At 42.8% G+C, this 27,913-nt stretch overlaps 1 protein-coding gene and 1 pseudogene across 1 annotated transcript in view; one reads left to right on the forward strand and one right to left on the reverse strand.

Annotated features, from left to right (window-relative positions):
- LOC145415636 (O-glucosyltransferase rumi homolog) overlaps positions 1-27,913 on the forward strand; it is a 627,136-nt gene that overhangs the window by 70,867 nt on the left and 528,356 nt on the right. Inside the window, exon 2 of the mRNA XM_080284857.1 lies at positions 21,967-22,132. Coding sequence (XP_080140983.1) covers positions 21,967-22,132 — 166 coding nt within the window. The remainder of the gene's footprint in view (positions 1-21,966; positions 22,133-27,913) is intronic.
- On the reverse strand, positions 1,835-1,952 carry LOC145415802 (5S ribosomal RNA; annotated as a pseudogene).

Raw genomic sequence — 27,913 nt, forward strand, 5'->3', positions numbered from 1 at the left:
AGGTGAACACTCCCAAAGTTTATTACCCTGGCAGGGCGCGAACCCTGGTTCACCCTTTTACGAAACGCACACTGTACCAATGTACCACAGAGGCTATATATATATATATATATATATATATATATATACAGTGCTCGTCAGAAGTATGGGGCGCCCTGCGTCCCTCCTGAGAAACAAACCTTTCAACATTGAAAAAACATATAAATAATGCATTTTATTTACCTTTAGTGCTTCGTAGGGTAGCCTTTATGTTTCTTCACGGACCTGAGACATCTTGGAAATGAAAGGACGAGGCTCCTGAGGTGCTGGAGGGGTATTTTGTCCCAGGAGTCACGAATGGCGGCTTCCAGCTTAGGCAGAGAGCTCACGTCCTTCCCTTGGAGACTCTTCTTTACGAGGTACCAGAGGTTTTCAATCGGGTTGAGGTCTGGGCTATTTCCTGGCCAGTCTGTCATGAATGATACCTCGCAGTCACGAAGTCAATTGGTGACCGGTTTGGCCTTGTGAGCAGGTGCACTGTCCTGCTGAAACACTCGTGCACCTGTTAGCTCGAAGGAGTCTGGTAAATGATCACACAGAAGCTCCAGGTAAACATCCTGATTCACTCTGAGGTTCTTGGGAAGTACAACAAGCTTCCCCAAACCCTTCCCTGAGAAACAACCCCATACCATGAGTGAATCAGGATGTTTAACTGTGCTTTCTACATACCGTGGGTCAAGTGGGTCATTACCTTTGCATGCTCCTCTGTTACAGGTAACACTAAATGTTGCCTCATCAGACCACAACACTGACAACCGTTGCTCCTCACCCCAATTTAGATATTTAATAGCAAAGGCAAGCCTACGAATTCTCTGGCTGCTAGAGAGAAGAGGCTTTTTCACAGGCCTGTGACTTGTGTAACCAAGCTCATGCACCCTACGAGACACTGTTCTCACTGACACCTCACCAAACACTTCTGGGTTGCTCTCCTTAATTTTCCTTGCACTCACACAAGGATTAAACTCCACTGCACGTTTTAAAACATTAACAGACCTTGGGGAAGTTTTCCTAGGCCTACCAGACCTCGGTTTCTTTGTGGGAACTTCGCCACTGTTTTCCTCCCAAAACCGCGCACACCAACGACGCACTGTCGATCGTGCCACACCAACTAATTCACTGATTTCCTTTGTGTGGTGGCCTGCCTCCTTTAGAGCAATGATCTGGGATATGATTTCACTCGATAGTTCACGGGTAGGTGCCATAACAAAGTTTTGAAGGCCAAAACACTGCGGGACACTCGGTAAAAAATGGCGCAATTTGAGAGGGACACTGGCGGAGTTCCTCTCTCAGGCAGCCCGTGGGCGACTGAGGCGGGAACCAACCAGCGCGTCAGAAGGCCTCAGGCTACCGTGACGTCATGCTCGGAGCTCAAACTTATGGCTCAATTCTTACCCCCAAAAATGGGTGATTCTTTTTGGGCCATAAGTATTGCGCGCCCGGCGGACAACGCTGAATACTTCTGACGAGCACTGTATACTGTATCTATATCTATATCTATATCTATCTATCTATCTATCTATCTATATATATGTATATATATATATATATATATATATATATATATATATATACAGTATATATATTTTATATATACAGTATAGTTTATATATATATATATATATATATATATATATTATCTGTCTATCTGTCTATCTATCTATCTATATACACTCATTCATTCATTCATTCATTGCCAGACGCCATGTATCCCAAACGGGGTGGTCAAGGGCTTAGAGTTAATTGTTTTACAGGGAGGGGCACTAATCCTCCACCAACCCCACTTGACACGTAGGGATGCCAACAGCATCTGGTGTTCCCAGGCGGTCACCCATCCAAGTACTAACCAGACCCAACGTTGCTTAACTTCGATGATCGGACGGGAAGCGGTGTACTCAACGTGGCATACACTCAATCCTCATATATCGTGGCAATGTGGGTGTGGACCACTGCCGTGATTTACAAATTCCGTGGTTTAAAAATAATAACTTATGTGAAAAATGAATTTGGGTCTGGACTTTGGCCAACCACCCCCCACAGCACCCTACCTACACCTGTCTAGGCACCATCAAACACAAACATACAAATTTAGGAATATTCAGTGCATGTATTTAATAGAAATAAGCAATGTTAAGGGATCTCACCTTAATCCTATGACGATATTTCTTAAGTGAATGGAATAGGGTGGTGTTGGGAAGAACTTAGAACCTCTCAGCATGAGGTGGGGGTGCTCCCTCATGTTGTTCTCCCTTCTCCAATTCCTCTGCCTCCCTCAGAAGGCCCTCAAAGTCTGCCTCAGAGATGACAGATGCTACGTCATCCACGTCCTCAGTGTGTGAAGGGCCAGGCTGTGGTTCAGGCTCAGCTTCTGCCCTTACCTGGGCAAAATAGTGGGTGATGAGTTCCTGATGTTTCTCATTATCTCTGCGACACCATGTTGCTTAGAGCGCATCATCGGGGGTTCGGAAGGGGCCATGGAAGGTAGGAGGCGGGGGGGAAGGTGCACAAAAAAAGGTAGGTAGCTTTCGTACTCCATGGCAATGGTCTGTAGTGTGCGGACTGGCGGGAAGAACAGCAACAACTTGGCGGCATTAGTATGCACACCTGCCACCAGGGATGCGTGGTGATTGGTTGATGGGTCGCGATTTTCAATTTGAATGCCGTGGTTTACGATGCTCCTCGGAAAAGGCCCACCTGGGTGCCTAGGTCCGCGATTTTCGTGACTTAACAGTGATTTAAGGGTGCCGGCAGTCTGACAGCCACTTAGCTGTGATTTATGAACACGAGGATTGACTGTACAGGTAAGCCCTTAATTCACGTGAACTTTTTTCACGCGATTTCGGTCATCCACGAATTTTTTATACAATAATTAAATCATAAAATTATAGTATTCAAATAAATACTTTTAATATACAAGAGAAATAAATAAAATATAAAAATGCCTACCTGCTGCCCGTGTGCATACATATATGTATGTATGTGTGTGTGTGTGTTTGTGTGTGTGTGTGGGAGGTCGGTCTACCACGCACCACACAGTCAGTTTGAATCCGATGGTCGAACCATGCGTGACTCGCGAATTGTTATTTGTGGCTTATTTTTCTGCCTTCCAGTGATTGCTTGCCTTGTCTGCCAACATGGGGCCTAAGCGTAGTGCTAGTGATGCATGCGGTAACACACCAAACTGGACTAGTAAAGTGATGTTGCTGACAGAGAAAATTAAAGTGTTGGACAAACTTAAGGGAGGAATGTCGGTGACAATTCTCTGTCAGGACGATTCCCTGTCATTTATTTACATACCAGTTTATTTAGCAAGTAGAGTACACTAGTGTTTTACTTATATGAGTTATAAAATCCCCCAGAAAATTAGTTACTAAAGTATTAATTAATCAATAATAAGTATATTTATAAAATGACAAGAAATCATCCATGTTTTGATGGTGAATTGACTTTGTGGTGAATTGTCTTGGAACTGTGTGTTTGGGGTGAGTCAACTGCTCTTATAATAAAGAAGGCAGAACATAGCATGCGGGAGGCAGTGAGGGCTAGTGCACCAGACTGTGCTGAAGTGTCTCCACCTACTCCTGTGAACTGGCTCGGAACCTTATGTTTGGGGTGAATGAGTCAACTGTTTGGACAATAAAGAAGGCAGAATGTAGCATATGGGAGGCAGTGAGGGCTTGTGCACCAGACTGTTGAAGTGTCTCCACCTACACCTGTGCTTGTCAGGTTTCAGTGTTAAATTTCTTACATTTTTGTTGTTTTTCATACTTTATGCTAGTTTATAAGGTGTATGTAGTGCATAAACAGTATTAATCAGATGTAATATACTTAGTAGACATGCGTAATTATGTGCACACAAGGGCAGAACATATACGCAAATTTACCACATACGTGAAGGGTCTGGGAACGTAACCCTCGTGTGAATTAAGGGCTTACCTGTATATATATATATATATACAGTATAAATATATATATACAGTATATATATATATATATATATATATATATATATATATGTATAGGGAGCCTCTGTGGTACAGTCACGCGTACTAATTTCTGCTCAGGGGTTACCCCTTCCTTCCCCCCTCTACCCTGGACAGAGGGAAGGGGGGAATCGCGAACAAGTCTACCCCGCCTTCTGCCCCCAACTCCCCCACCCTCCACCTCCAGCTGCCAGTTACTGATTAGACGCAAATTTTCTCATGTCCTGTAAGCATGACTAAACTGTCGTCGCACACGCTTTCAGCAGCCAAGATTTGGACTATATTTTTAGAATAAATTATTACCGTATTGAACTGCATTCTCAGATTGAAAATATTCACCATCATTGTAATCCAGTGTCGTCCGCTGCACAATTCTGGGTTCCAGTGCTTTCTTTCTCTCTCTCTCTCTCTCTCTCTCTCTCTCTGTGAATTTACTTTTCCCACTCACTCCTTCTTTTTAAATTTATATAACTTTCTCTTTGCTTCTCTCCCCCTCTCCCCCTTCTCTCTCGTTCTTTGTCTTAAGTCTTCCCCGCCTCGCACCCCTCCCCTCCCCCCACCTTAGGCCTGATCAGCAGTCAGTTATACCATCACCGCTCCTTCGTATATCGTGTGCAGGCAACATTTTTCACACACACTTAGGTCAGATGTATGGAAAGCTAATTTTTTTTTATATATATACTGTAATTGTATTTCTCATTATGTGCCAAGTTCAAATAGAGAACACCAGACCAATATTTGTAATTTTTATTAGAGTGACCGTTCCACTTTAAACAGCTGGGTAGCTGGGCTTATAAACTGCACACACACACACACACACACACACACACACACACACACACACACACACACACACACACACACACGACTTAAATTTTGCACTGACAGCGTGGCGACTACAAATATAGTCATTCTAACAACTGGATCTGCTGGCTCCAAACCTTCCCTGTCCCAGTCAAACTCCTCATTCAATAACCTCATTCAATAACCGGTTATTGAATGAGGAGTTTGACTGGGACAGGGAAGGTTTGGAGCCAGCAGATCCAGTTGTTAGAATGACTATATTTGTAGTCGCCACGCTGTCAGTGCAAAATTTAAGTCGTGTGTGTGTGTGTGTGTGTGTGTGTGCAGTTTATAAGCCCAGCTACCCAGCTATGTGAAGTGGAACGGTCACTCTAATAAAAATTACGAATATTGGTCTGGTGTTCTCTATTTGAACTTGCCACATAATGAGAAATACAATTATATATAAGAAAAAAATTAGCTTTCCATACATCTGACCTAAGTGTGTGTGATAAATGTTGCCTGCACACGATATACGAAGGAGCGGTGACGGTATAACTGACTGCTGATCAGGCCTAAGGTGGGGGGAGGGGAGGGGTGAGAGGCGGGAAAGACTTAAGACAAAGAACGAGAGAGAAGGGGGAGAGAAGCAAAGAGAAAGTTATATAAATTTAAAAAGAAAGAGTGAGTGGGAAAAGTAAATTCAGAGAGAGAGAGATAGACAGACAGCTGGGGGAAGTGAAAAGGTAAGCACTGGATCCCAAAATTGTGCAGCAGATGACACTGGATTACAATGATGGTGAATATTTTCAATTTGAGACTGCAGTTCAATACGGTAATAATTTATTTTAAAAATATAGTCCAAATCTTGGCCGTTGAAAGCGTGTGCGATGACAGTTTAGTCATGTTTACAGGACATGAGAAAATTTGCGTCTAATCAGTAACTGGCAGCTGGAGGTTGAGGGTGGGGGAGTTGGGGGCAGAAGGCGGGGTAGACTTGTTCGCGATTCCCCCCAGGGTAGAGGGGGGAAGGAAGGGGTAACCCCTGAGCAGAAATTAGTACGCGTGACAGTACAGTGGTAGAGTGTGCGTTTCACACGCTGGTGGACGAGGGTTCGCCTCCCGCTGGGGTTGTAAAAACTTTGGGAATCGTTCACCGAGCCACTTGCCACTTTGACGGACATAAGGGGTGCTGTGGTTGAACCAGTGTCGCATACTAGTATGCTTGTACCCAGTCAGCTTAAGGCGGGCCGATTACACTTGGTTCACTGACTACACACACATCCAAAGCCACTACAACACTACAATAACACATACAAGCACTTCTCACCCTACATACAGTCTCTACCAGACAGCCTAAGCCACTGGGTAGAGATACATTGGCTGTATCGTCCCTGCTTCGGTAGGAATACGCCGGTCCTGCAGTGGACCTCAACAGCTGATGATGATGATGATATATGTATTACATATACAGTAATCCCTCCAATATCCAACGTAATAGAGCCAAAGGCATGTCCGGATAGTGATCCTGTCCGGATATTGGGCCCCAGCCTCCTGGACTTGTACTTATGGACCCTAACTCAGAAAAACACCTATAACTCCCTCTGGACATGCATTGCACCTATTTAAGACCCAAATCACACCAATAGGGGTCATAAAAGACTTAAATAAATGCAAAAGAACCATAAAATAAGGTTTTAGAGGTGAGTTTATACAATATTAAACATTCTGGGTACTTACAAGTCCCTGGCTCCTGGACTGGTTTGAACTGCCAGTTTGCAGTCCACAGTTAATCCTCTGCACTCTATATTCTAATTTCTTAACACTGCACAACACTGTAAAATCCCGTGTGTTCTAGTGGCGAGGTATTGCAGTTTATTCACTGTTTATTCACAAAAAACAAGCACCTGTGGCTTGCACTGCTATAAGCATCTGCTCTCGATTGGAGTTTGGCTGTGACTGTTGATGATGTCGGGGTAACAGAGTTGCCAGATCACAATGGCCACATTACCAATCTCCTCAACTTTCATTACCAAATTTAACTTTTCATTACCAAATTCGTAAAGCTAGCATTTATTCTTCACTAATTATATAAACAAGTAGAAATACATGTAATCACTCTTCTTATAATTAACACCATGTTGATTATTTTCACGCTATGTAGGGTAGCAGATTAATCAGAGAGAGCAAACAATCCACCATCTCCATCCTGTGTATCCTTATACATGTGAAAAATTCATTTGGTAATGCATTATTCTGATTCATTACCAAATGAATTTTTCATTACCAAATTGGCCCACACTTAGTAATGAAAAATACCAAATGGCAACCCTGACAGGGGAGGGGGGAGGGAGAGGAAGAAAGGGGTGAAGGGACCATGGTGTAACAGCTGTTCGGTGCCACGCGGCAATTTCAATTTACAGGAGGGAAAAAAGTCAGATTTTTTTCGAATTTTTTGCGGTTTTTGGCCCATTTTGGGATTATTGGATCCCGGGACGATTATGTCCGGTTAGTGGGGATGTTCGGATATTGGGCGTTCGGATATTAGAGGGATTACTTATACATACATATATATATATATATATATATATACAGTAATCCCTCCAAAATCCAATGTAATAGAGCCAAAAGCACGTCCGGAAAGTGGGTTTTGTCCGGATGCTGGGAAAATGCCTCCTGGACAGGTACGTTTTTTATTTATTTTTTTTTTATACGAGCAAAAAGGAACCAAAGGCCATGAGCCCGCAATAACAGTTCCCTCCAAGAGAAAAACAAAATACAATACAGAGCCAAATTCAAGATCCGATCATTTCGAGATGCCTGGACACACTGCGTTTGAAAGACTGGAGATCATAGGCAGCAGAAAATACAGACAGAGGGAGACAGTTCTAGAGTTGACCTGTTGCATAAATGAAGGACTGGGAGTAATGGTTAACTCTTCCATTAGAGAGCTGGACAGAAAAGGGATGAGAGTTTGCTGCTAGACCGGTTTTACGCACCCGTCGTAGAGGTGGAGGAATGCATGCAAACAGTTCAGAGGAGCAGTGACCATGGAAGTAGTGATAGAAAAGAGATAAAGATGGAACAGTGCAGTGAAGAGACAGAGGTTGAAGGGAGTCAGGTGGATGGCAAGCTGGTGATAGGGAGAGCTGGAGCTCCCGTTTCACCAGCCCTCAGGACTTGATCCTGACCATCCCCCTTTGCTGAACATTTTCAGTGCTTTCATTTACACAGAGAGTAGGCCAGCATACTCTCTTAATACCTCTACCTTCAACTGTCTACACTACACTGCATGTACATAAGGCATCACACCTCTATTCCACTCTCTTAGCAATGGCCGCTGCAATTTTACTTTCAAAAGAGGTGGTACCTCGGATTGCCACCACCGGCAAGGTAGGGCTGGTGACACAGGGTCCTCCCGGTCACCATCAAGCGACTGTGCCAGCAGCGACTAGTGCGATTTCAGGCCATGCTCGTCAGCAGAGAAATGAAAATGCAGCCTTATTCTTCACCAACATCCGTGGGCTTAATACCAACTTAAATTCAGTCCATTTTCTCCTACAGTCCATATCCCCTCTGGCCTTATTCCTCACAGAACCACAAATCTCACCGTCTACTGAAATATCCCCATATTGTTTTCTTGGTTACAATCTCCTCACAAACTTCCGTAATAAGGGTGACACCTGTTGTTATATCAAATCCCATTATGCAGTTGACACCATTTTAAACTTCACTTCACGCAGTTTTGATTACTTACTGTATAAACTAAACTATCAAAATATCACCAAATATATCTGTGTAGTTTATCGCTCCCCCAGTGCTTCTTCTGAACCCAGTGTATTTGATTCCATTTCCACACAGTTGAGTAACCTTAATCTTGCCCGTAACACCGAAATTACCATCTTGGGTGATTTTAACATACATAATGTTGATTGGTTATTGCACTCTACCAGGACTGACGATGCTGGTCTAGAGTGCGAGCTGTTTGCAGAATCGTTTAATCTCATGCAACTGGTAAAGCAACCAACCAGAATACCAGATAACCTGACCATAATGCCCATCTTTTGGATCAGTTCCTGACAAATAATCCAGATCAGTACAGGATAGAGGTATTGTCTCCATTTGGATCCTCTGACCACAATCTCATCAAAGCCTCATTACTTAACCCCCCAAAACCTCCCCATTCTGAACCTGTCAGGGTGACCTGATGGCACTTTGATACGGAAAACTGGGACAAATTTAGAAATTATCTTGCTGACATTCCATGGCAGACTTTCTTCTCTAGCGATGTCAATTCTACCCAGTCCCTCATTTGCGATTTAATACTAACTGGTGTGGATTTATTCATACCAAGTCAACAATTCACCAAAAGATCGAACTCTCCAAAATGGTTTGATAGCAACTGTGCCAGAGCAACAGCCCAAAAGTCTTCAGCATATAACTATTACTTGAAATCAAAAACATCTGAATCACTCTCTCAGTTTAAAATTGCTAGAAACCATGCAAAAGCTGTAATAAATCTTGCTAAATCAAACTTCCTTCAAAACCAAGCATCAAAACTACTTAACAACCCTAATGACAATAGAATATTCTGGTCAACTCTCAGTTCTTTCAATAATAACTTTAACAAGTCATCATCCATTCCCCCACTAAAATCTCCAGATGGCAACATTACTAATGACCTGCATGGGAAAGCAGATATCTTTGCCAGTACATTTGCCAGAAATTCTACCTTAGAGGAAGCCAGCCAGAATGTTCCAGCACTAGAACTTGCCTCTCCCGACATTGTTCCACTTAAGATACAGACAACGTATGTGAAATCCATCCTAGACAATTTACCTACCAACAAAGCTCCAGGCCCAGATGGAATTCCGCCAATTGTTTTGAAAAAGTGTTCCCCAGAACTTGCCTCTGTTCTTGCAAAATTATTCAGACTATGCATACGTACTTCTTCATTTCCTAATTCGTGGAAAGAAGCCAATGTCCACCCAATTCCAAAGAAAGGAAGTTCCTCTGACCCCTCTGATTACAGACCAATAGCTGTCACATCTTCTCTTGGTAAGGTGTTTGAAACTGTAATTAATAAGCACTTAGTTAAACATCTTGAATCCAACAACTTAATTAGTGATAGACAATATGGTTTTTGCCAAGAAAGATCCACCATTGACATACTCAATCTCCTAACTCATACCAGCCGTCAATCAGTTGATCTACATGGTGAAACTCATGCAGTAGCACTGGATATTTCTAAAGCTTTCGACAGAGTGTGGCACCGTTCCCTGTTGTCCAAACTCCCTTGCTATGGACTAAACTCTTTTGTTCCTTTGATTTCCTCATATCTCAGGAATAGAAAAATAAGAGTAAAAGTAGATGATGTATATTCCACTTTCCACTCAGTTAACGCCGACGTGCTGCAGGGATCAGTTCTGGCACCAACCCTGTTCCTCGTTCATATTAATGATCTCTCATCTGTCACTCACAATCCTATCCATTCATATGCAGATGACTCAACACTTCATGTTCATTCACACTCAGACATTCATTTGCAAAGTCCGATATCTCTAACTCTCACTTCAGTACAGCCATCTCTTTAAATCAAGACTTATCCACGATCAGTGAATGGGGACAAAACAACCTGTTCTCATTTAATGCTAGTAAAACTAAATATATACAATTTACTTATAGGCAGGTATTGCCAGAATCATATGTTACCTTCAGTGCTACAAATATTCCCATTTCCAAAAGTATTGAAATTCTCAGTTTCCCGCTTAACAATGCCCTCAGCTGGACCTCTCATGTCAGATCACTTGCTAAAACTGCCTCAGAGAAACTTGGATTATTGTACAGAGTCCGTAACTTCTTCACTGATGAGCAGTTAGTTATCATTTATAAGAGTCATGTGCGCTCTCAGCTTGAATACTGCTCACTCTTGTGGAGTGGATGTGGAGAGGTTGCATTAAAACAAGTAGACAAAATTCAGAACAAGGCTGTTAGAATTATTAATAACCCTGCTATTACTAATAAACTACCTCCCCTACAAGTAAGAAGGAATGTTGCCTGCCTTGCATTATTTTACAGATATTTCTACAGCAAATGCTCAGTCGAAGTTGCGGCCATGGTGCCACCTCTCCATGCCTTCCCTCGTGCTACACGGGCAGCTGGCAGCGCTCATGACTGGAATGTCAATCAGCCATACTGCAGAACTTCTGCCTATCAGAATTCTTTCATTCCTTGAACTGCATCTCTCTGGAACTCGCTTCCCCAGAGTTGTTTCCCTCCAGACTTCAACCTGTTGCTGTTCAAGTCTAACTGTTACAGATATTTTATGAACAGCGAACACCAGTAACCTGGTGCATGGATTTTTTTTTTTTTTTATTCATTTGTTTTTCCTTCCTCTGTTCTGTTATTTAAAAAAAAAAAAAAAAAAAAAAAAAAAAGTGGAAGAGAGTTAATGACACGAAAAGCCTTTGACTCCACCCTATTGAGAAGAGCTATATATGGGGAGCCTCCCCAAACATGAGAGTTGTACTCCACACAGGGGCAGATAAAACCCCTGTATAGAGTCAACAATTGTGCGGGGGTAAAGAAAGAATGGAGTCAGCTTAGCACACCTAATCTCTTGGAAGCAGATTTTACAAGAGATGTAATATGATCTTTCCAAGATAAGTCCCGAGTAAATGAAACCCCAAGCATGTTCAAGGATGATGCAGGATTAAGCTGAATATTATTACACATTAGGGGATATACCTGTGGAAGATTTTGTCGGGTTGATAGGTGTAAGAACTGAGTCTTAGATGCATTAAAAACAACCAGATCATTTTTACCCGAGTCAGAGATATGAGCCAAGTCAGACATTAGGTGTGCCATAGCCTCATCCCTTGTTTGTTGAAGTAACTGCTGAGATGGGCATTGCGGGAACCCAATGGAAAGGTGAAGGGTGCAATCATCAGCGTATGAGTGGATAGGGTTAGATGTACAGCTTAGAAGGTCATTGATGAATAAAAGGAAGAGAGTTGGTGATAGGACAGAGCCCTGAGGAACACCACTGTTGATAGATCTAGGAGAAGAACGATGTCCGTCTACAACAGCGGCTATAGAATGACCAGAAAGGAAGCTATCGATGAAGGCTCTGATAGAAGGATAGAAACCGTAAGAGGGCAGTTTGGAAATTAATGATTTATGCCAGACTCGATCAAAAGCCTTTGAGATGTCAAGTGCAATGGCAAAGCTTTCGCCAAAGTCCCGAAAGGAGGATGACCAGGAGTCTGAAAGGTAGGTGAGAAGATCGCCTGTGGAGCGTCCCTGACGGAACCCATACTGACGATCAGAAAGAAGGTTGCGATAGGAAAGATGCCTTAAAATTTTTCTATTGAGAATTGACTCGAAAACTTTTGAAATACAGGACGTTAAAGCAATTGGACGATAGTTGAAGGGTTGAGAATGGTCACCCTTCTTTGGGACTGGCTGAATGAGAGCAAACTTCCAGCAAGAAGAAAAGGTACAAGTTGACAGACTAAGGTGAAAGAATTTGCCTAGGCAGGGTGTAAGCACTGAAGCACAGCTCTTGAGAACAACAGGAGGGACTCCATCAGGCCCATATGCCTTGTTAGTACTGAGGCCAGTGATGGCAGAAAATACATGAGCTGAAGAAATTTTAATGCCAGCCATGAGGAAGTCAGAGGGGGGAAATGATGGAGGAACAGCACCGGAATCGTCTAAGGTGGAATTGGAGGAGAAAGTCTGTGCGAAGAGATCTGCTTTATCAGTAGAAGAAATAGCTACAGAACCATCAGAGTAGAAAAGAGGAGGGAAGGATGATGAGGTAAAGTTGTTAGAAAGATTTTTGGCAAGGTGCCAGAAGGAGTGAGAAGAATTCAAGTTGGAGAGTTGAGAGCATTTAGTACGGATAAAATAATTTTTAGCAGAGCGAAGAACAGACTTAGCACGATTCCGGGCAGAAACTTAAAGATGATGTGATTCAGGGGTGGGTTGGCTCCGGTACCTTTTGTAGGCCCTTTCCTTGTTGCAGACAGCATTAGAACAAGCGTGATTAAACCAAGGCTTTGTTGTGTTAGACAAAGGATACGAGAAAGGAATGTATGCTTCCGTGCCCGAGAGAACAACCTCTGTAATGCGCAAGGCACACTCAGATGGCTTCCGGCCATGGAAGCAATGATCATCCCAGGGAAAATCAAAGACATATTGCCTCTTGGCCTCCTTATCGGCAGCTCCAAAATGCCACAGACGACGTTTCCTTGGAGGGTCCACAGGCCGTACCGGAGTGACAGGACAGGTTAAGGTGATAAGGTTGTGATCAGAGGAGCCCATTGGAGAGAAAAGATTATCAGTGTAAGCAGAAGGATTAGTTGTAAGGATGAGGTCAAATATGTTGGATCTCTCTCCAAGGCGGTCTGGGATACGGGTAGGGTGCTGTACAAGCTGCTCTAGGTCATTAAGGATAGAAAGGATGTAGGCTTGTTCACCAGGTGGATCAGTGAAAGGAGAGGAGAGCCAAAGGTGGTGGTGAACATTGAAATCCCCTAAAATGGAGATTTCAGAGAAAGGAGAAATGGATAGAATGTGTTCCATCATAGAAGTAAGATAGTCGAAGAATTTTTGATAGTCAATTGAATTAGGGGAAAAGTAAACAGCACAGATATATTTAGTCAGAGAATGACAGGAAAGCCGAAGCCATGTGTAGAGAATTCAGAAGAATCAAGTTCAGGAACATGAGAGCAAGATATTTATTGTGTATATATATACAATAGCCACCGTTGACTTTGAAATGAGTATAGAGAAAGTAGGAGGATACAGAGAAGGGTTTGCTGTCAGTTGCCTCAGACAGCTGAGTCTCAGTTAGAAAGAGAAAGTGAGGTATAGAGGAGAGGTGGTGCTCAACAGAGCAAAAGTTAGAGGAAAGGCCTCGAATGTTGCAGAATTGAAGAAGAAGTGAGTCAGACAGTGGTTCCAGGCAGCTCAAGTCGTCACCTGGAGAGGGGCGGAAGGTGGGGGCATTTATGGTACCCCTCCCTGGGGACTACGAGGCTGAGTGTTGAAACGCCATGATTTTTTTGAAATTTGGAAATGGAAGTGTAGTGTGTACTGTATTTACCTATTTGTAGTATACAGGAATTGAGCAATGCTCGTGTTGTCCTGTCTCCACATCCACATTTATCTAGTCTACCTTTACACACACAAATGTTTTTCTCCTGCACCACCTTTTCATCTAAGTCGTTCCAAATACTTATGTATTTACCTAATATACCTAATTGTGATATACACGATATGTGCTATGCTCGTGGGTTCCCGTCGCTGTTTCTCAGTAAGTCAAATTTAGCTTTAAACTCATTTAAGTTCTTAGACTGGACGATCTCTTTGTCCAGGCTATTCCACAAGTCTATACTTCTGTAAGGAAAGCTATATTTCTTGATATCCTTCAAGCAGCTTGACTTTTTCAATTTCATTCCGTGTCCTCTTGTTGCTCTCTTATCCCATAAAAACAGATCTTCTCTGTCAATTTTATCTACTCCCACCATTGTCCTGAACACTGCAATCATGTCTCCCCTCATTCTCCTTTCCTCTAAGGAAGGCAAATCCAACTTTTCCAGCCTCTCTCTGTATGACAGATCTGCAAGACTGGGGAAAATTCTGGTTGCTGTTCTTTGTATTCTCTCAATCTTGTTTATATCTTTCCTTTTGTGTGGGGACCACACTACCGCTGCATTTTCTAACCTGGGGTGGATCATGGCCACTATCAATTTTTTCATCCTCTCCCCATCCATATAATGAAATGCTACTCTCATGTTAGTCTAGAGTTTATACGTCTCTCTATCCTGTTAATATGTTTTTCAGGTGACAAACTATCTCGGACCAGCACTCCCAAATCTTTCTCTTCTCTCATTTTTGTGATTAATTCATTACCCAACAATTAATTCAGTGATGGCCTCCTGGTACTTTTACTCATTTCCAATATTTTACATTTCTTTACATTAAATTTCATTTCCCATGTCCGGCTCCAATCACGTATCCTATCCAGATCCTCCTGCAGCATTTTACAATCCTCCTGAATCTCTACCTTCCTCAAGATCTTTACATCATCAGCAAGCAGACTTGAATAACTGTTCACTCCATCTACCATATTATTTACGTAAAATTTACGTAAATCAGGAACATTACTGGTGCCAACCCCGAGCCTTGAGGGACTGCACTTGTTACTTCCCTCCATCCAGACATCCTATCCTTTATTACTGTCCTAATTTGTAAAAGTCTCTCATCCATTCCAGGAGTTTCCCCTTCAGTCCTCCTATATATTCTAGTTTCCTCATTAGTCTCCTCTGAGGTACCTTGTCAAAGGCCTTCTCAAAGTACACACAATTCACCCAACCATCTCTCTCCTGTACCACGTCAATCGTTCTTGAGTAAAAGCTCAACAAGTTGGAAACACATGACCTTCCACTTCTGAATCCAAACTGACATTCAGCCAAAATATTCATCTCTTCTAGATATTTTATTCATCTGTCTTTCAGGATTCTCTCACACAATTTTGCGACCATGCTGGTTAGAGACTTTTGTCTATAATTCAGGGGTTCTTCTCTGTTTCCTCCCTTATAAATTGGTGCAATATTTGCCCTCTTCCATTCTTGTGGCACTTTCCCCTCTTCCAGAGAACACACGATTAGACTGTGAATTTTATCTTCCAGTTGTTCTCTGCATTCCGTCAGTACCCAGTTTGAAATTCCATCAGGTCCGGGGGCTTTCCTTACATCTTGAGTTTCCAGTAATTTATACACTTCCTGTACCTCCACTTTTATATCTTTTATCATCGTTATATTTCTAATCACTCTCTCCCTTTCCACAAACTCTTTTTCTTGAGTGAAAACCGATTGGAAAAATTTGTTCATTATTTCAGCTTGCATTGCTTCATCTGTATAGACCTCTCCTTTTACTTTCAGTTTGGTGATTCATTCCTTTTGTTTCAGTTTGCCATTAACAAATCTATAAAACAGTTTGGGTTCATCCTTGCATTTGTCTATTATACCTTTTTCAAAATTCCTTTCTTCCTCTCTACGTATTCTTGTGTATTCATTTCTAGTTCTTTTATATTCTTCCTTTGTTCTCTTGTTACCTCTCTTTCTCCAGTTGTTGCACACCTTATCTCTCTCTTTTTTTGCCATCATACACCTTCTATTAAACCACTCCTTTTTCCTGTTTTTTTTCCCTCTTACTCTTGGTACAAATTTTTCCACTCCCAAATTATAGAGGTCTAGAAAGATATTCCACTTCCTCTGTATCTCTCTTGTTTCTCTGAATTTTCTCCAATCCGCATTTTCAAAAAATTTTCTCAATCCTGTAAAATTTGCTTTCCCAAAGTTGTATCTTCCCTGTCTATGAAGCTTGTCTCTTGGCTCGACGTTCCTTATTATCATCTGGAACTCAGTGACCACATGATCACTTTTCTCTATAGGACAGAGATATTTCAATGATTCTATTACATCGGGTTCTTTGGTAAACAATAAATCTAACCTTGCTGGTGTGTCCTCACCTCGGAACCGTGTCTCTTCTTTGACCCATTGCGCCATCACATTATTCATTATTGTGTTTAATAATATAGTGCCCCATGAATCCTCGCTGCCTCCTGAGTCCCATTCCTCCCAGTTCACCTCTTTACAGTTAAAGTCACCCACCAAAATTATATTGTTGCTTTTCTCAATTATTTTTTGTAAATAACTAGCCATATCTGACAACATCTCCTGGTATTCGTCATCCTTCCATGCTCTTGTCTTAGGGGGAACATACACTACCGCCGTATCTCTCTTGACATTCTCTCTAGTTTCTGATTTCATATATATCACTTCAGCCCTGCCTTCTCTCATTTCTACGGTATCTACATTTATGTCGTTCTTCACTGCTATCATCACTCCTCCTCCCGTTTTTTCTTTTCTGTCTCTTCTCCACAGTGTGTATTTACCATCTCCCAAATGAACATCAATATCTTCTCTTAATTTGGTCTTTACAAAGCACATGACATCAGGTTCAGGTTCTTTCAAGAAATCGTTAAATTCAAGCCTTGCCAATATTAAACCATGAACATTAGTGTATACCACCTTCAAATTATTTTTGATGTTTTTGATACCCTCTTCTCTCCTTCTCTCCATCGGTACCACTTCCTCAATTTCTGATCTTTCATAGCCATCCCCCTTAGTTTCCTTCACTTCTATTTCCTTACATACCACTTCCTTATTTTCATATCCATCACTCCAAAAAAAAGTATTACATTCTTCCTCTGTCCTCTTATCATTTTTTTCCTTTACTTGTTCCTTCAATGATTTTAAAACTTCTCTTTCTTCGTCATTCAGATCTTTTCTTATTATAATATTTTCCATCCCTGCCTCTTTGCTTAATTTCCAGGTCACTTTAAATATATCATTTACTACACTTTCTGATGACAGCTTAACTGTCATTGGTCTTGTTTCCCCTTTCTTATAAGGCCCTATCCTCCTTACTTCCTCAATTTCTTTTACCCACTTGTCTCCTTCGGGACCAGTCTTGCTTAATATTCCTCTCACCAGGTTCGTGTCCCTCTCGAGTCTCACGGATCTAACCTTTTCTTCCTCCTTCCTGTTTCCAAATATTACTACACATCTGTTCCTTTCTACAGTTTCTCTCACTATTTTCTCTTTTTTCTTCACTATTTTCACTTCATTTTCTTCCATTTTTTTCTTGTTCATTTCCCTTTCTTCCTGGGTGATTTCTCTTAAGCTGACCACTTCTTTCTGTTCTTCTTCTACGTGTGCCCACTTTGCCTTATGCTCTTCTAATACATTACTCACCTTCTCCGTTTTATTAGTACTCTCTTCTAGTTTTCTCCTCAATTCGATATTTTCACGCTTCAAATTTCTGATCTCCTCATTCGCCGTCTCATTGGACTGGATCAGACTCTGTATAGTAATCTCCGTATTTTCAGACATGTCCTTTAACAGTAGATTCTCCACTTTCTTTTCAATTTCACTGATCCTCATAATCAGTGTTTTAACCAGATCCATGATATTAGTATTTCTATCATATCCTTGAAATTCAAGTCCCTGAATGTTTACATTATCGGCCATGTTTGAGGTTGGTTACAGCACCAAAAACAGCTGTTACCGAAAATAATACAAACATTCATGTATACTCTTGCCAATAAATCTTTACATTTTTGTTAGTCTATATTAACTTACAGTATTTTAAACTTAAAACAAGACCATAGGAGACAGGACAAACATATTTCCTGAAAACTACTTAAGATTTGCAACAGTGGCTGGGCCTGGGCCTGGGAGCAGTCAAGAGATGTCCGTTCACTGTGGCTGTTTGGTGTAGATAGTTAGAGAAATTTGTATTGGAGAGCATGCTGGCCTGCTGTCTGTGTAACTGAGACACTGAAAAAGTTCAGCAAAGGGGGATGGTCAGGAACTAGTCCTGAGGGCTGATGAAACGGGAGCTCCAGCACTCCCTGTCATCAGCTTTCCATTCACCTCGCGAGTACTGCCCTGCTCGGCTGGTGCTACAGTCTGCTCCTACTAACCCAGCTTGACTTATAAAACCACCTACATAACTCCCCACTGGATATGCATAGCATCTATTTAAGACCTGTTTACACAAATAAGGGACAGAAAGCATGAGATAAGTGAAAAGGAACCAGAGAATAGGGAATTAGAAGTGTGCATGGAAAGTATTTGGCAGTGTACAGGGTACTTACAACATATCCGTGGCCGTTTATTAACCCGCCTCCTCTAAGGCTCTGGCGGTGATGAAAATGCTCTTGAAGCACATACAGTAATCCAGTGTTGTGCTGCACTTAATCCTTTGCATTGTGAATTTTAATTGTTTAACACTGCACATTCTGTTCCTATTTGTGCCTCGGCAGTTGCAGCCACCAGTTTGCACTCTTCACTTAATCCTTTGCATTCTGAATTCTAATTTCTTAACACTGCACAACACTGTAAATTCCTATGTGGTCTGGTGACTAGGTATTGCAGTTTATTCTCTGTTTATTCACAAAAATGAGCTCGTGTGGCAGCTATTCCAACAAGCGTCTAGTCTGGACAGTAGTTAGGCAGTAACTGGGAAGGGGTGGAAGCAGGGGGCTGGTGTACTACGTGCGAAAACACTGCTGGTCGGCGCCACACACCAAGTTCAAAATACGGATGAAAAAAGACATTAGGGTGTCTGGTTATTGGACGTCCGGATATTACAGGGATTACTATATACATGTATGTATACTCATGGGAAAGCTTTTAGGATAGAGGATCGAGGCAGATAGTAACATAATATCCAACTCGATGCCAAATGTTGAGCCGATGGTGGGTACTATGCAATTTGTGGCATTTTGCATTATTTGGTGTAGGGGTTGGCTGAATTATGCCTGATAATTGAGAGTTTACTGAACTACATCCACCTTCACTTTCCCAACTTTCCAATCATATTTCCAGTGAAAAACACTGTCTTACCTCTCTTAAACCTTTCCTTGCCTGCTTTCACATTTGCCCAGAACTTCTTTCACTCTGCTGCCACTGTTATCCACTGACACATATACACACACAGTTGCCCACACTTGTATTCCTACTTTGAGTCTTAACCACACAGCCTTTGTACCAGTTGATCCATACTTCCTTATATTCTCCTTCCATCTCTTGCACATAACAGTACACACACCCTCCCCTGCCTTCTCATTCTCACCTACTCCCGCACATATACCCAATCCATACTCCTATTCTCTTGTACTCTTACCTCTCGGTTTAGTGTCATTCAATCCACATATGTCCAATTTTGCATCCTCAAGCATCTAGACAATCTGTCTCTCTTTCACCTAATCATTTGCATCCATCACATTCCATGCTGAAATCTACACCATGTAATTTGTAAGGTCCTTGGTTGCCATGTGTTGGTCACTCCTGGTCCAAGGCATTTGTCTTTTTTGTTAGTTGTTTTCCGGGGAGGGACACAAACCCTCTGCCAACCCACTTGTTGACATGTAGGAAGCACATATCGGTTGGTTATAAGGTTACCACCAAGCATATTAACCCTATCAGGTTTCGGGGCTGGGCACATTGTGTCTGTGCTAGAGTCAGCCACTCTCAAGCTTACCCACACCTTTGCGGCGCAATATTTTTCTTTGATCCCTCTGTGTAAATACAGTTTTCATGATGGAATGTTGGTTATGGTGTCATTTTAAAGCTGGAAAGTTGTACTTTTTCGTGGTTTGTTAAATAAAGGGAACAAAGAAAATAAAATGTCAAATGACGAGTTGAAGTTAGGCGAAAACCAAAAATTTTATACCTTGCCGTAGAAAAATATTCGTAAAGAAAAATAATAATAAAGATATGTAAATCTGTCATAAACCATGCAAAACTACAATAAATTACCTTTACAATGGTATATAGATTATGGTAATTTTTGCATTTTATTGCACGGTAAAGCGAAAGGAAAGAGATACACAATTTTATTTTAGTCTCGGCTGCATATTCACTTTGCAATCTTTTTCTTTAATCGGTCAGTGTAAATACACTTTTATGATAGGATGCTGGTTGTGGTGTTATTTTGAAGCTGAATAGTTGTACTTTATTGTAGTATGTTCAAAAAAGGAAAACAAAGAATATAAACAGTCAAAGTGATGAGTTGAAGTTAGGCAAAAACCAAAAACTTTATACCTTGCTGTAAAAAAATATTCACCAAGAATAAAGTGACAAAGAAACAGAGCCATGAGTCAGACCAGCTGTGAAGCACCCACCACACATGGAGCAACCATTTCGTTACGTCAGGCTCGAGTTTCTTTGTTATGACTTTTAAATGTGATTTATGATGAATATTTTACAAAAGTTTCTTAAAATGACGATTAAAAGTGTCATCGGAATCTCTGAGGTTGGATTTGAAATGATGATCAAAATCGTCATCAGAATCTCAAAGAGTTAATTGATTTCTTGGCTTATAGGAAATCATTTGGCTCATCACTCTGTGTAGAGTCACTCTGGAGTTAAGTATCACTACACTGAGTGAGTGGATGATGGGTGCCACTTGGTATGATGTTAGCAAGGAGGCTATTCTGCACGGGTGGCAGAAGCTGCTACCTCATTTTTATTCTGCTATGTCATCAAAACTGATTGTAGATGTGCTGCACCAGGCAGCAGAGGTGGCCCAGCAAGTCCTGGGGAGGGTTTTGCTCCCATTGGTCATGATAACATCTTTCACTTTTTTGATGCTGCTCCTAAAATGACAATCGAAGACCTCATCAAAGAGTTGGAGGAGGAGGAGTGCCAGGCACCTGAGACCACACAGCAGGCATCAGCAACTGCCACACCATATCATGTTGAGAGGCCCAAAAGGCATCAGAAGAACAGGTGTTGAAAATCGGTGATTGGCTGAAGGACGTCCTAACGATGGTGGTGCCCTGCACATACAGTATAAACCCCAGAGAAATTGAACGCATCATGCAGGAGGAGAGGAGGCAACTTGTGAAGAAAGTTAATGAGTCTCCCAAACCCTCATCACTGCCTAACTTGCCCCAGCAATAGCTGTAATGCCTGCACCACCATCTCAGTCTCTCCAGCCAAGCACCTCAGCAGCACCTGATTCCCCATAACCTGCCACTGACAGTGACTGGGTAAGTGACTTTTGGGGGTTCCCTGCCTGGTCACAGCTCTAAAATGATTGGAGACACTGCTTATTTCTCGTATTATGTCCCCTCAGCCTCAGATAACCTTTTCCTCAACACCCAGACATCATTTGACCCCTGTCTTGGTAAGTGATCACAACTTATTTACCACTTTGTACACTAATTAACCTTTTTTTTATGCCCACTGATGTTCCTGGAGGTTTTATGTTGACATCAGTGAATGTTAGAAGTGGTTAGGAGGGAGTAAAAAATTTTCAAAGGGGTCAGAGGGGAACTTTGGGCAATCTCAACATGCCAATCACCCATATGACATGGGTTTCAATGGCGCGATTTGTGTGTTTCAATTTGCATGGTAAAATTCCTAGATACATAAGCCACGCAAATTGAGGGTCTACCTCTACAGTTGGAAATTTGCAGTCTTTATTCATAGGAAATGCTGAGATTTAGCAAAACTGACTGTCTTCCTTAATTGCCATCATGTAGTCAATAGACTTTAATTTTAGTCTTCTTTTTTAGAGGCCAACAAATGGGGACCATATTTGTCGAAGATAGAGGAGGCAGTGGAGTCATATAAACCATGCCAGCCAGATAAGTGTTCCTGCCACTATCCACTGATAAAGAAGGACCTGGCACCATTTCAAGATGGCATCAGTGAGCAGGCTGTCATAGCTGCACGAGGGAGGCAAGTGTGAATGATGTCTTATTTGTTTTATTCATGCTACTGTGAAATTATTTTGTTCATATGATCTTGAGGTGATTTCTTTCTTGCTACCTCCAAGCAGTTTTGCTCAAATTAGGAGAGATGTTTTGAGGTGGATGCATTAGATGTGACCCTCTTTAACCCCTGTACTTTGGGCTGTGGGTTGAATGACACATCTCTTACTCTGGGAAGGCTGGGATTAACAAACTTTTCAAAAATTAATTTCTAGCCAAATATAGTCATTCATTCATTATCCAATCCTATGTCGCCCCACAGAGGAGCGTAGGAACCCAGGGCTAGGCAAGTTCGTCCTGACATTTAAGATGAGAGTGACCAGCCTCACTCATCCCTGTGTGGCACTATGTGAGCAGTAAACCCCAACCACCCCTTGGCTCAATCTTATTGCAGCACTTTAATTGCCCACTAAACCACCAGGTGCCATTATTTGGTTATATGGTTACCACCCAGCGTAGTAAATGGTTTCCTGATGTACAGGAAACCGTTCGGCTTGTCATTCAGTGTAGAGTCACCCTTAGGCAGAAGGAAGATGAAAGAAAGGAGGAAAGACAGACAGAAGAGGGAGTGTAAAGTCACCCGTAGGCAGGATAACGAGGAAAGAATGAAGGAAAGAAAGACGGAAGAGGAAGGAAAGAAGACAGGAAAGGGCAGACACCTAAAGCAGCACTACATCGAGTGCGTGGATGATGATCACCCATAATATAATAAAACGAAAGTTAATGAAAGCCATATACAGTAAGGCTGGGATATAATGTGAGATAGACTCCAAGAATGTCCGCGAAGTATAATTTCACTTTATTGTATATAGTTACCGTACAGTACATGTATCAAAAATTCAGTGGAGAAAGTAGGGTTACATTCAATGAGGCCAGAGAAATTAAGATCAGGTTCTGAATGAGCCCTGAGAATGTAGGATTATGTTCTGTCTGAGGCTAATAGATGTTATTAACCCCTAGGATATGAAATTCAATTGACCGAACTTCCTTGAAAACCTGTATATGGAGCCGATTTCTCAACTCTTATGGAAGTAAAAAGTTTTACACCCAAGGTTCAGAGCTTAAATTTACACACCTTATGCCATGACCCAGAGCATTTTAGACCAACTGGTTCATGAGATATAGCCCGTCAAAGTTGAAAAAAGTTACCCTTCCAGGTGGGGCAACTCCAGTTTTCTATGCTCCCCCACCCCATTCCTCCTTCATTCCTCTCCTCCCATGACCATCCCCACCCACTTCCAGCACCCCCCCTCTCATCCTCCCCTCCCCCCTTACCCTAACCCCCCTTCCTCCTACATCCACCCTTCAGAATTTTCCAGCTCTTTTTTTTTTTTTTTCCCAAACAACAGCATGCACAATAATTATGTTGGTGTTTCTCACTTACTCCCAACACCCTTCCTCCCCAACACTTCTTCCGTCCTCACCTTCCCTCCTCCCATCCCCTTCTCTCATAGCTGTGTAGCTGTCAAAAAAAAAAAAAAAAAAAAAAAAAAAAAGCGTGCAAAATCTTTTTCTTAATGTTACTCACACACTCCACCGTCCCCTTCCCCTCCCTTCAGAGCTGTCAAATCAAGTAGCTATAAGAATTTCAAGGGGAAAAAAAAGCTAGAGATATCCTTCCTCCTCCCCTGCCCCCCTTCAGAATTTTCCAGCTCATTTTTCTTTTTTCAAACAATAGCATGCAAAATAATAATGTCAGTGTTTCTCATTCAATCCCAACACGCTTCCCCCCTCAACACTTCTCCCTTCCCCACCTTCTCTCCCATTGTCCCCTTCCCTCATAGCTGTGTAGCTGTCAAAACAAAAAAGCATACATGAAAAAACATACATTCTATGTTTCATGCATCAGTGTCTGCGGTTACTATCTATCTATCTATCTATAGCCCGACGCCCTAATCCCGCAAAGGGTGGCCGCAGACAAAACGCCTCCAAGTCACTCTGTCACCCACCATTTGACTCCCCTCCCCCCAACTCACCCCCCCCTCCCTCATATACCTCTCAACTCCATCCCTCCACCTCATCCCTCAGTCTACCCCTCCCTCTCTCCTCCTCCACCTCACCTACATACACCCTCTTAGTCAGTCTTTCATTCTCCATCCTCTCCACATGTCCAAACCACCTCAGTGTATTTCTCCTAATCTTTTCAACCACATCCACATCTACCCCACAACGTTCCTTCACTTCTTCATTCGTCAACCTGTCCCTCCATGTCACTCCACATGCTCCTCTCAAGTAACTCATTTCCACTGCTCTCACTCTTGACTTGTTCCCCTCTTGCAAGGTCCACGCCTCGCTTCCATACGTCAGGGTAGGGATCACAATACCATCATGCAGTGACTTCTTAACTTCCATACTCACCTCCCTATTTCTCATCACTGCTTTCAGTGTGCCAACAACCTTCCTTCCCTGCTGTACCCTTTCACGTACTGCATCCCCCAAAGTTCCATCCTTACTCATCACACTACCCAAGTACTTGAATGCACTCACATTCTCCATATCCTCACCATCCAACCTCACTGCACACTCTGTGACTTCATTCCTCTCAAACACCATAACTTTACTTTTGTTTACATTAACTTTCAGCTTCCTCCTCCTACACACTGTCCCAAATTCATTCACCAAACCTTGCAACTCTCATTCATCTTCACTCAACAATACTGTATCATCAGCAAACAGCAACACCGGAAGCTTCCAAATCTCACCCTCATTCATTAGGGCCACCCCCACATCCACTGCCCTACCTTGTACCTCCTTTACGACCCCATCCATATATATATTAAACAGCCATGGAGACATTACACACCCCTGTTTCAGTCCCACATTGAGATCAAAGAACTCACTCAACTCACCATCCACTCGCACCGTAGCCCTAGCTCCCTCGCATATTCTTCACAGCACTCAACAATTTCCCCTCCACTCCATATATTCTTAGTACCTTCCACATACCTTTCCTATCTATTCTGTCATAAGCTTTCTCCAAGTCCATGAAGGCAGCGTACACTTTCCTTCCCTTCTCTAGATACTTCTCCACTAAACATCTTAGAACAAATATCTGATCTACACACCCTTTTCCCTTCCTAAATCCCCTTGTTCTTCTCCAACTAGCTCCTCTGTCATATGCCTAACCCTATCAATGAGTATTCTACCATATATTTTACCAGTCACACTAAGAAGGCAAATACCCCTATGGTTACCACATACTTCTCTCCCCCTTTTCCTTTGTACAGAGGAACAATTATACCTGATTTCCAGTCCTCTGGAACCCTTCCCTCTTCCCAAGCCAATCTACACAACTTCCATATCTACTCCACAACAATCTCACCCCCATACCTAAGCATTTCACCACACACTCCATCAATTCCTGGGGCCTTTCCCAGCTTAATCTTCTTCATCGCTTCCACTACTTCCGACCTACTGATCTCTTCCTCCCTCCTCTCATCTCTTCTTCTCCCAGCCATTCCCCAACCACTTATACTCACACTGCTCTCACTCTCTACATTCAACAAATCCTCAAAGTGCTCCTTCCATCTCCTCAATTTCTCTCTCTTCTCCACCAACAATCTGTTATTCCTATCTTTCACTCCCCTACTATTTCCCCTTTCACACTGCCTTACTTTCTTGACCGCCTTCCAAAACAATTTCTTACTCTCCCTCCATTTCACACTCAGATTCCTCCCAAACTCTTCATCCACTTTCTTCTTACTCTCCTTCACCAGTCTCTTAACGTCCCTTCTCCTGCTCACATATACCTCTCTTCTCTCTCTCATCTTCTCCCCTACCTCTACTCGCCAACCATTCACCACATGCCTTCTTCTTTTGTTCCACAGCTCGTTTCACCTCATCATTCCACCATGCTGTCCCTTGCACACCCTTGCATCTCCTCCTCACTCCACAAACCGCCTCACACGCTGCGCTTATCTCTTCCGTGAATATCTTACATACGTCTTCCACCCCTTCCATCTGCTCTAGCTCATACCTTCCCAATCTTTCTTCCACTATGCTCTTATACTCTGTCCTCTTCTCACTATCTTGCAATTTCTCCACTCTTCTCACAGGAGCCTGCTTCTTCCTGTCTTCCCTTCGCCTCCTCAACCACTTTCTTTGCAGCTCTACCTTGGCCATCACTAAGTGATGGTCCGAGACTCCATTCCCCCACCCTCTCCACACCCTTGCATCCAACACTTGTCTTCTCATTCGCTCATCCACACACACGTAGTCTATCATTGCCTTTCGTTCAACAAGTTCACCATCCATCCTCCTCATTACTCTCCATGTATACCGGTGGATCATCCTTATGAAAGTAGGTGTTGGCTAGTGCCAACCCCTTACCAGCACAGATGTCCACCAAAGCACTACCATTCCCATCTACTTCCGCTGGCACACCCCACTGACCAACCACTCCATCCACTCGTACATTCCCGACTTTGCCATTCATGTCTCCAATCAACAGCACTCTCTCGCTCCTCTCAAACTTGTCCATACATGCTTCTACTCGCCCAAAACTCATCTTTCACTCTTGCCACTCGATCCTCTGTTGGAGCATACACACATACAATCGCCCATGCTTGTATACCTACTTTCATCCTCACCCATACAATCCTTGCACCCACTGTTCCATACTCTCTTATATTCTCCTTCCACTTCTTGCTTATCATCAGACATACTCCCTCTCTTGCCTTCTCATTCTCACTGACTCCCGCACATATACCTACACCGTATTCCCATTCTCTCATCCTTTCACCTTGCCATTTAGTTTCAGTCAATCCACATATATCCACTTTTGCATCCTCAAGCACCTGGACAATCTCTCTCTCTTTCACTTCATCATTCACTCCTCTCACATTCCACGTTCCTACTCTCAGAATGTCCTTTGTCCGTTCCTTAGTCGTCAACGTATGGTCCGTCCGGGTCCGAGGCGCTTTATTTGCTTTTTTAGTTAGTTCTTTTTATGGGGTGGGGCACTAACCCACCACCAACCCTTTTAGTCGCCTCGTACGACAAGCAGGGATACTGGGGGAGTATTCTTGAAACCCCCCTACCCCTACCCCCAGGGGGAGGGGGAGGTAAGCAGATGGCATATTACATGGGATGGGGGGTGGGGGTTGGGTGGGGAGAGGCCTGGAGGGGTGGTATGGGGGTATAGAGGTGGGAGACAGACACCACAAAACAAAGAGGACAGGTAGAGACGGAGTACAGAGTGTGGAGGGTGGGTAGGGGGGATATAACCCTCCCGAGGGAGACAGGGAGGGGGGGAAAGAGGGGGAACCATGGTGGCGTGATGGAGGATGGTGGGGGAGGAGGAGGGAGGGAGCAGGAGGCGGTCAGTGGCGAGGGAGGGGGAGAGGGAACAAAGGTATTGGGGTAGAGGAAGGTGGCGAGAGGGCAGTGAGGGAATCACCCCCCCCCCCACCATGGGTAGGGGCCTGGATCCTCCCTCCTCCCTACTCAGGACATAGTTCTCATTGGTTTGCATTGATATACGTCACCATCTGGCCGAAGCCTAGCTTCCGCAGTTTTTTACAAAGGTTCCTCTGTCAATCACATTCGGCAACTAGCGTAATCCTGAAAAAGGATTGATCGATCCTGTTAGTACTGTAGTGGTTAAGGTTATCTAAAAATCCACCTGTCTATCTATCTATTGCCAGACGCCTCAATCCCATTTGGGGTGGCCACAAACAAATCGCCTCCACGTCGCCCTCTCCCCCTCCAGTCTTTCACCCTCCATCCTCTCCACATGACCAAACCACCT

Source organism: Coenobita brevimanus, chromosome 103 (assembly GCF_032717465.1).
Source record: "Coenobita brevimanus isolate Jiangsu-jjx chromosome 103, ASM3271746v2, whole genome shotgun sequence".
NCBI classification, from domain to species: domain Eukaryota; kingdom Metazoa; phylum Arthropoda; class Malacostraca; order Decapoda; family Coenobitidae; genus Coenobita; species Coenobita brevimanus.